The sequence below is a fragment of the Ostrea edulis genome, chromosome 7 (genome assembly GCF_947568905.1).
Source record: "Ostrea edulis chromosome 7, xbOstEdul1.1, whole genome shotgun sequence".
Classification (NCBI taxonomy): Eukaryota; Metazoa; Mollusca; class Bivalvia; order Ostreida; family Ostreidae; genus Ostrea; species Ostrea edulis.
Window position 1 is genome coordinate 74,222,399 of NC_079170.1, and position 12,402 is coordinate 74,234,800.

At 35.9% G+C, this 12,402-nt stretch overlaps 1 protein-coding gene across 1 annotated transcript; it reads right to left on the bottom strand.

Annotated features, from left to right (window-relative positions):
• Nucleotides 1-1,649: 1,649 nt before the first annotated feature.
• Nucleotides 1,650-9,248, bottom strand: LOC130048497 (fibrinogen-like protein 1). Its single transcript, XM_056145343.1, has 4 exons — nucleotides 9,186-9,248; nucleotides 5,516-5,618; nucleotides 4,844-5,008; nucleotides 1,650-2,174 (listed from the first exon to the last, which is right to left on the bottom strand). Exons 1-4 carry the CDS (start codon nucleotides 9,201-9,203, stop codon nucleotides 1,918-1,920), a joined length of 543 nt encoding a protein of 180 aa, XP_056001318.1. The 5' UTR covers nucleotides 9,204-9,248; the 3' UTR covers nucleotides 1,650-1,917.
• Between the last annotated feature and the right edge of the window lie 3,154 nt (nucleotides 9,249-12,402).

The following is a 12,402-nucleotide window of genomic DNA, read 5'->3' on the forward strand; positions in this document are numbered from 1 at the left end:
GGTGAGACCGCAAAAACAGAGATCCCGTTATAAGGTTAAACACCTTACTACATCGTGTAGCGACAAGAAAAAAAGAGAGGAGCGGATCGAGGATCTGATTTTAATCAGATTGACTGAGATGGTTTCGTGTTTAAAATCATGATAATCATTTCTTACTCACAACTGTAGATTCTAGTTGCACTTTTGATAAACTGCACGGTGTTTTCCTGCAAATATCGTCAATTGGATGAATTTTCAAATTCGTGATCTATATCTATAACTTATGGCCATGTAATGATGTCATACCAAAGCGCCTATTTGTCTAGCCTAGTACCCAATGCCTTCCGAGTAGTTCGTGCTTGCATTCGGAAGGCTTTGGGTACTAGGCTGATATGTCATGTTGTAATGATATAACATTTTCTCAGGTAAACGTCCAAAATAGCTCTAAAAGCTATAGTGGTTCCCTCCATGTGCAATTTATATATGTATAAATGGAGTATGACCTGCCTTAACATACCCACCCAAACTCGTCGACACCGAATTAATTCGTGCGTTCATTATGACTGTACGGATTTAAATGGTGTATTTTGATCATAGATTACACGCCAGTGTAGTGAGTGGACAAACAGGTCATGTCAGCATGAAATTGCCAGAAAATATTAACTTAGAACAAAATAATAAAACGAAGTACATTACAGTAATCAGATGCCACCGGTAGCGACTGTTTGGTGAAAGCAAACCTTTGACCTCATGTCACGTTACCGTTACAATATACAGTGTCTATTTTGTTATGCTGTTGCATACGGTCTGCCTAATACTCCTTCACTTTACGGTGTGTGTTTTGTTATGCTGTAAGTTGTATAATTCCTTCACTTTACGGTGTGTGTTTTGTTATGCTGTTGTATATGGTCTGCCTAATACTTCTTCACTTTACAGTGTGTGTTTTGTTATGCTGTTGTATCCAGTCTGTCAGATACTCCTTCACTTTACGGTGTCTATTTTGTTATGCTGTTGTGTATTGTCTGACTTATACTCCTTCACTTTACGGTGTCTATTTTGTTATGCTGTTGTGTATTGTCTGACTAATACTCCTTCACTTTACGGTGTCTATTTTGTTATGCTGTTGTATATTGTCTGCCTAATACTCCTTCACTTTACGATGTGTGTTTTGTTATGCTGTTGTATCCAGTCTGTCAGATACTCCTTCGCTTTACGGTGTGTGTTTTGTTATGCTGTTGTATATGGTCTGCCTAATACTCCTTCGCTTTACGGTGTGTGTTTTGTTATGCTGTTGTATATTGTCTGTCTAATACTCCTTCACTTTACGGTGTGTGTTTTGTTATGCTGTTGTATATTGTCTGTCTAATACTTCTTCACTTTACGATGAGTGTTTTGTTATGCTGTTGTATCCAGTCTGTCAGATACTCCTTCGCTTTACAGTGTGTGTTTTGTTATGCTGTTGTATCCAGTCTGTCAGATACTCCTTCGCTTTACAGTGTGTGTTTTGTTATGCTGTTGTGTATGATCTGCCTAATACTCCTTCACTTTACGGTGCCTATTTTGTTATGTTATTGTATATGGTCTGCCTAATACTCCATCACTTTACGGTGTCTATTTTGTTATGCTGTTGTATCCAGTCTGTCAGATACTCCTTCACTTTACGGTGTGTGTTTTGTTATGCTGTTGTATCCAGTCTGTCAGATACTCCTTCACTTTACGGTGTGTGTTTTGTTATGCTGTTGTATCCAGTCTGTCAGATACTCCTTCACTTTACGATGTGTGTTTTGTTATGCTGTTGTATCCAGTCTGTCAGATACTCCTTCACTTTACGGTGTGTGTTTTGTTATGCTGTTGTATATTGTCTGTCTAATACTCCTTCACTTTACGGTGTGTGTTTTGTTATGCTGTTGTATCCAGTCTGTCAGATACTCCTTCACTTTACGGTGTGTGTCTTCTAAGCAGTATACGGGCGGCTTTAAGTTGACAAAAGTCTGAAGAAGAACAGGCCCAACGCATGCTGTCATACTTGTTTTTGCCAATCAATCCGTTCAAATTTCCACATGTACAAGATTTAAACCACCATCCCGATCTTAACGAGGCTGCACAGTTATGCTCAGCAGAGTCATGATCCTCATCAAATGTGCTAAACACCATACCGTGTAGGTTCCATCCCCATCTAGAGCTTGTCATGCAATCTGATAAAATAATTTAAAAAAAAACAACTTTATTCTTAACATAACCCACAAATCTTGTAAATCATTATATGAACGAAAACGTATAAGTGACCGGTCGACAGGGGATGTTTACTCCTCCTAGGTACCTGATCCCATCTCTGGTATATCCAGGGGTCCGTGTTTGCACAAATCCCTATTTTGAATTGCATAAAGGAGTTATGAGATTGATCAATGTTCGTTATTTTCACCTTTCATGAACTTTTTGACTACTCGATACCCAACAACTAACAAAGACAAGAGACCCCCAGGCCTTACCTGAGTACTAGTGAAAAGTACCACCACTCCTATGAACTCTTAAAACAATTCCTTTTCTGAACATCTAAGCTAAATTCTAATGTTTAGCAACAGTATAAAGCATACACGGATGAAAGACTTATTATAATATATGTATTAACATTAAAAGATACGACTAATATGGACCAATCCTAGAGTCAAAACCCTGGGTTGTGAAAATCACCATTTTTGTACATCCGTTTCTGCTATTCCTATGTATGCATTTATATTTTATATATTATTATAATTTTGACAACACCCTGAAAGCAAACCCCTACCCACTGGGATCATGGAATTTACAATTTTGGTAAAGGACTACTCACTCCTTCTAAATATCTATTTAGTTTCAAATTAGTATCAATAGTACTAAAGAAGATATTATTAAAATGTTTCACACATAAACACTACATACTAAGTTTGGCCCCACCCTGGGGTCAGAACCCATACCCCCGGGATCATTCAATTTACAATTTTGGTAGATGCCTTATGGCTTTACTACGCCATGCATTTAGTTTTTCTTACTCATGTGTGGTTGTAGAGAAGGTTTTTAGAAATTTGTCATTTTTTGGCAGTTTGTCCCCTTCCCTAAGGCTCCAGGGGATCAGGAGTACAATTCATGTCCCCCTTGTTTCAAATATGCTTCATACCAAATTTGAAAAGAATTTGACTGGTAGTAATCAAGAAGAAGTTAAAAATGTCCATTGTTAACGGAACACGACGGACGACAATCAATAGTAATAGGTTACCTGAGTTTACTCAGGTGACCTAAAAATGCTATGTTAATTTCCATGTGTCTTCTAACATTTGATTTTCCCCACAGCGGAAAAAAATGAATAGAGAATTTCCGAATTAATAAGGATGGTGATATTTGTTTGCTCGTCAAATATATGATCGTGTCTCTGATTATTTTCAACTACGAAAATGACTAATCTCGCTATGCTGGTAAGCTCTAGTAGCTGAGTTCGATGGTTTGAATCATTCAATTATATACATGTAATAAACAAAAATGTTCGCGTCTTTGAACAATCGCTTAGGTATTGCACCTTATTACAGAATCAGTGAGCGTATTTTTAAAAGGTCTTATTATGAGTTATTTTGAGCTTTAGGTGTATGTAAAACTTATACGGTACCAATTTTGATGCACCAGATGCGCATTTCGACAAATAATGTCTCTTCAGTGATGCTCAACCGAAATGTTTGAAATTCGAAATAACTAGGAAGTTTTAGAGCTAAATATAGCCAAAAACAGCGTGCCAAAAAAAAAGTGGAGCCAAATTCGTCCAAGGATAAGAGCTATGCATGAGGGAGATAATCCTTAATTTTGAAATGAATTTCTAAATTTTATAACAGCAATTAAATATACATCCGTATTTTCAAGCTAGTAACGAAGTACTTAGCTACTGGGCTGTAGAGACCGTCGGGGACTAACAGTCCACCAGCAGAGGCCTCGACCCAGGGGTCATAATGTAAAACTTATTCGGTACCAATTATGATGCACCAGATGCGCATTTCGACAAATAATGTCTCTTCAGTGATGCTCAACCGAAATGTTTGAAATCCGAAATAACTAGGAAGTTTTAGAGCTAAATATAGCCAAAAACAGTGTGCCTAAAAAGTGGAGCCAAATTCGTCCAAGGATAAGAGCTATGCATGAGGGAGATAATCCTTAATTTTGAAATGAATTTCTAAATTTTATAACAGCAATTAAATATACATCCGTATTTTCAAGCTAGTAACGAAGTACTTAGCTACTGGGCTGTAGAGACCCTCGGGGACTAACAGTCCACCAGCAGAGGTGTATGTAAGACATAGTTGACATGCATTATTTTAACAAAATTTATTTAAATCAACTCATTTAGGTTTTTTGGAGTGTGTGTGTGTGTGTGTGTGTCCTGAACCCAAGCATCGGTGCATCAAAGTGCATGTCGTTTATGAATTCAACTAAAATCTAGAGAATTTGCTGTTTTTGTGTGCGTTATTTTTTTTTCAATAAATTACAGAGCGCAGTGTCAACAATCAAGTTTCTTTCACAACGTACAAGTATATGTACTAAAAATCTATGATATGAATATGAGGTTTGTCCAAGCTAGCACTTGATGTTTCCTTAAGGAAAAAACTGCTTAGAATTTTATTTTATGTCAAAATGCCAAACTTGCATGTCAAAAATATCAAGAGCATGATATCGAATATCCAGTTGGACATAATTTTCTTGTATCAGGATTTTTTTTATGAAAATACACTTCATGCGGGGAAATAATAGAACAGATGTCGATTCTGATGTACAAATAAATCCCAGAAAAAGTACAATCCTTAGATATAAAATAATCTGTCTCCATATCTACAGAAAAGTGTACTACCATGATTCCCCTGGAATCCAGTAACATTTATTCGATATTTGTTGTCCTCATCCTCCACCATAAAACGTTCATAATCTGCTTCTAAGGGTTCATCGTCCGTTTTCAACATCTCAATTCTCAGGTAGCTGTAGCCATCAGTTGTTAGCAAATGAATATTGTCGTTGCCTTCGGGAGAAAACACTTGCATGCAAAGGTATTGGTAAATGCAGAAGATCAACATCAGCAAAATTTTTAAACCAATTTAAGAGATTGTTGTTTTTATTAGATGTACGTATGTTTGTATGTATGTGTGTGTATGTATGTGTGTGTATGTGTGTGTGTGTATGTATGTATATATGAATGCATCTATCTATACATCTCTATCTCTCTATCTCTCTATCTATCTATCTATGTACATTTATATGAACATACATGTACATTAGATACCGTATAGTGGGTGTATTCTGTGGGTCTAAAATTTGGCGATTTGCTGGCTGAAAAGTATGCTAATAATTTTAGCAGAATAAAGTTTGTCGGGCAGGGAAGAGTTGAGTTCTTCCAAATACTGAAGTTGCAATTGCATATTTGTCGAGTGAAATTTTGGAGGAAAGCTATCTAACCGCTAAAATAAGCCAAATGTATAACCCCGCGGAAACATCCCGCTATACGGTAAGTTAACTAATCCATACATACCTATCCAAAAGTCATGATTCTCTTTGAAGTTGCCAAATCCATGTTTGTAATCGGACCAATCTCGGTAGAAATCTGTGTCGCTGAAGCAGCGCCTTTGAATTACCTATTAAAATCAACAGATCAAGGATTTTACCGCATCTTTTAACTCTTTAACAAGTATTCTTGTATCGATGTTATACTTTTTTTCTTTTTATATGAGAATAAGAGAAACTATAGAAACATTTGCAACAGTAGCGCAAACAGAAGGATATACTACGAAATTATTTTCCTATAAGGAATACAAAATTCAGAGAAGAGCAAATGCTGATCCCTGGATATACCAGAGTTTGGATCAGTTGCCTAGGTGGAATAAGCATCTCCTATTGATCGGTCACACATGCCGTGAGCCCTATATCTCGATCAGGCAAACGGGATAATGTGTAGCCTAACTCGGGATATAAAGAACGGACGAGCAATTGCTATGAAACAATTAAGATCGCATCAATTCCAGTGATAGCTTGTATTTGTATATTAATTAGATCATTATAACGAGCATATGATTTGCGAAATGCTGACTTTAGACGAAATTGTTGAGATCTCTATAACAACGTACCTGTAAGTAACCTGTCTTGATTTAAGAATTGATTATATGCAGAATATGCTCTCATGTATCAAATCACTGGAGAGACATAAACATCATATGCAGGGGATAATGGAATATTGCTACACAAATATGGGAAACTGAACATGGAGAAGATGAAGTTATCTAGCCTTGAGGCTTGCTTGTCAGATATAAGTGTATGGATGAGCTCAAATATGTTAAAATGAAACCAGGACAAAACCGAACTTATCGTGTTTGCGCCTCGACATCGAGTGAACGAACTAAAAGATTGTCATCTCTCGTTTGATGGATCCGTTGTGCATGATGTTTCGTTTGTTAAAAACCTGGGTGTATTTTTTGACAGAACACTAAGCATGTGAAAACAGGCAACTGCTATATCAAAGACATGCTTTTTTCAGATCCGAAACATTGGACGCATAAGACCATTCATTACTGAAGACGCCTGCAGGACTTTGGTCAGTTCGCTAGTGACTTTGCCCTTTTCTATGGTGTTAATTCTGACATAGTGGCAAAATTTCAGCGTGTGCAGAATTCAGCAGCACGGCTGATTACCAGAACTAAGAAAAATGAGCACATAACACCAGTTTTAGTGAAAGTCCGTTGGCTTCCAGTACATTTCAGGGTTCAGTACAAACTGTTAATGTACACATTTAAAGCTCTCCACGGTCTTGCACCTGTCTACCTTGAAGAACTGGTCAGTCCATACAATCCATCAAGGTCTTTACGATCCGAAAACGCCATGCTTATTCAAACACCAAGAGTTAAGACCAAAACGTATGGCGACAGAAGGTTTGACAAAGCAACCGCCACACTCTGTAATAATCTTCCAAGTTACATCCGCAACGAAAATTCTTTCGAACTTTTCAAAAAAAATTTAAAAACTTGCTTCTTCAGACTTGCTTATCACGATTTTATGTAAGCTATTTCCAGTGACAGTATTAATATTCTTTGTTATGAAACCTTTTTGTATGTATTTTCTGTAGTTTAATCACGATTGTGTGTAAGTCAGTGCTAGAATTCATATTCTTTTAATGAGACGAATATTTTTTTTACACTGTTTAGATATGTTCAATTTTTAATTGTAGTTTATTGTTGTTTTAATGTAAAGCGCTTAGAGTATTTTTTTAAATTATATAATGCGCTATATAAATACTGTAAATAATACTAATGATAATATTTGTGTTTTAGTTTTCCATCGATATATATGTTCAATAAAATATCCAATATGAAGTAGATATGGAAGACTCTATGGTGTCTTTTATATACAAAGGTGAACGAACAGTAACCGGTTTCATGATCCATATAAAGAATAAAAAAGGAATGACACAAGCTTCTCCATTGTCAACGTTCCATATTTATATACCACGATTTCAAGAAAACATGCATTTGGTGTTCATGTCTCGAAACAGATTCAATACGCGAGAGCATTTTCTGCGTACATGTATAACATATCTTTAAAACGAAGCAGACTGACAAATTAAATGATGTTACAGGACCATGGAATTTGCAAAGTGCCGATTTTAAACGTTTAAAATCAGAATTTCGCAAATTCCATGATCTTTATAGTGATCTAATTTGCAAATGGTACCTGTCATTAAGTCAAATGCTGCCTGATGTGTTTCACACCAGTTGTTAGACCGTGTTTGTTTTTACACACTGATTTACTCTACTGATTCGCTCCACCTTTGCTATGATCGATAACAAATTTTCAGTAAAAACAACAGCAAAATAACAAAACACAAACATGCCAAAATGCTTCAGGCTGCTTCACTCATTGTTATTTTATAATCCCATTATTGATGTGTTTCTCTACGAAAAATTCCATGAATGTTGATCACGTGGCCCATAGATCTCGTGATATACACTGTATGAAAAGGTGAAGATAGCGAACAGTGATCAATCTCTTAGCTCTTATGAAGAATTCCAAATTAGGAGTGGGACAACAGGGACCCCTTGGTATACCAAAAATGGGATCAGGTGCCTGGGGGGGAATAAGCATCCCCAGACGACCGGTCAATTGCGCCGTGAGCCCCATTATTAAACGGGTAAACAGAATAACTTTAACAGTAATAGTAATAATAGTAACTATGTCACCAATAAAATCAAGTATTCCAATGAGGATTCGGGTTATATTAGGGTTATATTAGGTCCTCAGTACCCCTTGATTGTCGTAAAAGACCATTAGATGGCGTGGTCCTTCGGATGAGACTGCAAAAACCGAGGTCCCGTGTCACAGCAGGTGTGGCACAATAAAGATCACTCCCTGCTTAAAGGCGTAAGTGCCGAGCATAGACCTAAATATTACAGCCCTTCACCGGCGATTGTGACGTCTTCATGTGAGTGACGTCAAACAATATACAATCAATCAATCTAGCTTCGGTTTGGTCTTGGGTCATTATTGTATATTGTTCTGGATTCTTGCATGTAATTCTTGTATTTCTAAACTGTGATTCATTCAATTCTGATTTAGTGATAGAGTCAATTTAACGTACGATTTATCTTATCTGGTTCACGGCGAATGTGACCGGTCGGCAGGAGAACCCCAATCCTCCTAAGGCACCTGATCCCACCTTTGGTATATCCTGAAATATCCAGGGGTCCGTGTTTGCCCCTGGATATAGCTAAAACTTTGGGAATCACCGACACGCGCGTAGTTTGTAAGGTACCATCCACTGCAAGATGGAACCAATAACCAAAGAAAAACATGTCGAGAGGTCTTCAGAAATGTTCACGTAATTAAACCCTGCAATTACACATCTGTTATACAATTCCACACTGGTTATGTCCTTGCACTAGATCGCTTATAGGAATTATGAGATTAATCACTGTTCCTTATCTTCAACTTTTGTGGAGTTATGAGATTGATCACTGCCCCATTCTTAATGTTGAATTCTTTATAGGATTTATAAAATTATTCAATGTTCCTTATCTCCACTTTTTCATTATATATCCGGTATAATAGGCTTCGCAAATTTTACAAATTTCTGTAGGCTGTCATTGTTTATATACATCAAAAATATAATTATATTACATTCAATCCTTAAATAGTGTTGTATATCTAATACTCACAACCCATTTGTGTCCCATTGACAACACGTATGGAACCTCGAGTGTTTCTCCAGAAATGTTCAGAGACTCAAACTTTGTAAACTCCTTGTCACATGTCATCGACTCTGATAAAGAGACGCAGTGGATTTTAGATCAATCACATGTGTGTGACGTTAACATTTGCAGTTTGGTATACTTTAATGCTTATATTCTCCAATCTCTGTAAAGTCTACCAAAGCGCGACATTTGATGCCAGACAGGTGTAGTAATTATGTATCACCAATGCATCATGAAATTTTCACGTATATCACGTGACTCATATTCATATGTAGCACTAGTATTCTGTAATATTTCTTTAATGAAAATGATTATTATGTACAAATTATATAAGTAAAATATCCATCAATTAGTAATAATTTCAATTCTTTTTTTTCCAGTCACAATGTGCTTATTTTATGTTTTGGCAAAGGTATTAAAAAACGTGTTTTATGACTTAAAAGGAAAGTGATGGCACCCCCCCCCCCCTCCTTAAAAAATTCTCAATGGCATGGGAATGTATATGAATAACTAATAAAAACATTTATTTTGTACAAAAACAAGAGAAACCTAATAAAACTACGTTAGATAACCGCTTTTAGTGTAAAAAAAAATATTTAAGGCAGAATTATGGGCTTGCAAAGTTACCTGCTTTGAGGGTAGAAAAGTGTTTGAAATAATTAAATACTATTGCTATTACTGAAATATATAAGATTGCTCATTGAATTCAATTTTTGTGACAAAATGACAGTTAATGCCCCATTAAGTTCGCCATTTAAATGTAAAAAAAACCCCAAACAAACCCAAAACAACATCTTAATATACTTACCACATGGTGTTCGGTGAGGATAGGTCCAGTTCCCATCAGACGCGCAGATTACTTTATAGTTCTTGTCATAAGCCCACGATTGACATCGAAATGACCTTAATGACCCTACACCAATAGTTGAGAAAGCTCCTGTAACGTTCACTTCTTTGGAATTGTTAAAGTGAGGCAAAGGGCCACAATCTGTGATAGAATAAGTATCTAGTGCAATTTATACTTGTGATTATATATAAAACAAGGAGTATTAAAATGTAAGTACCTAGTGTAATTTATACTTATGATCAATATATAAAACAAGGAGTATAAAATGCAAGTACCTAGTGTAATTTATACTTATGATCAATATATAAAACAAGGAGTATTAAAATGTAAGTACCTAGTGTAATTTATACTTGTGATCAATATATAAAACAAGGAGTATTAAAATGTAAGTACCTAGTGTAATTTATACTTGTGATCAATATATAAAACAAGGAGTATTAAAATGTAAGTACCTAGTGTAATTTATACTTGTGATTATATATAAAACAAGGAGTATTAAAATGTAAGTACCTAGTGTAATTTATACTTGTGATCAATATATAAAAGATGACTTGGGTTTATCCTCAAAGGCCTTGTTAGGATTTATTATACACATGTACCAAATAGGACACTGTGTTGATAATGACGCCATACAGTTGATATACGAGTAAGCGTGGTTTAATTTGCCTTTTTACATGTACATTCTTCACTGCATTTTTGTGGGATAACCTTAACTATGTTTAGTACTTTTATGTGAATAATGTAATAAACTATGAATTCAATTTTGAATAGTAACACACGCTGAATTCTAGAATCAAAGTCCCGTTGTCTCGGAAGAAACATGAAAGCAGTTAAACTATGTTCTCAGTCAGAAATCCTTGTCAGTATTTTATCCCCTCTAATTTATATTGCTTATAGGAGTTTTGAGATTGATCATTGTTCGTTATCTTCACCTTTCATGGTATGAAACTGGGAATTACTTTAAGTGTTAGATTATTTCTGTTAGTTGTACATCCTTTTTGAAATTTTTGTCACCGATGAAGAGACGGCGAAAACTTCTGGCGAAGCATTACGTATTTTTCCATGCATAACGTCATAGACCGTTGCAGTGAGGATTCTTTATCGTGCCTACAACTTATGTGATGTATTACCGCTTTTTATACCCCACACTTTAAAGAAGAGGGGCAGACTGTTTTACATCTGTCGGTCGGTAGATAACATGGGGGGGGGGGGGGGGGGGTTGAGATTGGTCGCTGTTCGTAATATTCACCTTTTATGTTGTCCGCTAAATATATTGAGAACCATTCACTTCATCGTTATATTTCATCTGTAGGTTAGTTACGAGTGGAAGAGGACCCCTATTAATTTTTAGGTCAAAAGGTCAAAGGTTAAAGGTCAATGTACTCTGAACATAGGAAGATGCTGTCCGCTTAGTATCTAGAGAAACTTTTCCTTATTATTATTTATTATTATTATTTACAGTATTTATATAGCGCATTATATAATAAAAAAATTACTCTAAGCGCTTTACATTAACACAACAATAAACTACAATTAAAAATTGAACATATCTAAAACAGTGTAAAAAATATTCGTTTAATTAAAAGAATATGAATTCTAGCACTGGCTTACACAAAATCGTGATTAAACTACAGAAAATACATACAAAAAGGTTTCATAAAAAAGAATATTAATCCTTAACAGATATAAAACTTGCTACACTGACACATTGCGAGGAGTAGATGACACCAATTGATTTTGAAGTCTCATGGTCAAAGGTCAAGGGTCAAACTGGACATAGGAATATATTGTCTACTCAATAACTTGCGAAATCTTTGCTCGACAAACATCAAACTTGCTACACTGATACATTGTGAGGAGTAGATGACACCTATTGATTTTGAAGTCTCATGGTCAAAGGTCAAGGGTCAAACTGGACATAGGAATATACTGTCTACTCAATAACTTGAGAACTCTTTGCTCGACAGACATCAAACTTGCTACACTGATACATTGCGAGGAGTAGATGACACCTATTGATTTTGAAGTCTCATGGTCAAAGGTCAAGGGTCAAACTGGACTAGGAATATACTGTCTACTCAATAACTTGAGAACTCTTTGCTCGACAGACATCAAACTTGGTGCACTGGTACATTGTGAGGAGTAGATGACCTCTATTGATTTTTAGGTCAAAGGTCAATGGTCAAACTGGATATAGAATGATACTCTCTGCTCAGTATCTTGAGAACTCTTTTCTTGACAGACATTAAACTTAGCACACTGGTACATCTTAAGACGTAGATGACCCAAATTGATTTTGAGGTCACATTTTCAAATGTCAAGGGTCAAACGGCA

Coding starts and splice junctions, on each gene's coding strand:
- LOC130048497 (XM_056145343.1), bottom strand. Junction 5,009..5,515: donor GAATCATGACTTTTGGATAG/GTATGTATGGAT, acceptor TTTCTCCCGAAG/GCAACGACAATATTCATTTG. Junction 2,175..4,843: donor TGGATTCCAGGGGAATCATG/GTAGTACACTTT, acceptor TTATTTTATCAG/ATTGCATGACAAGCTCTAGA.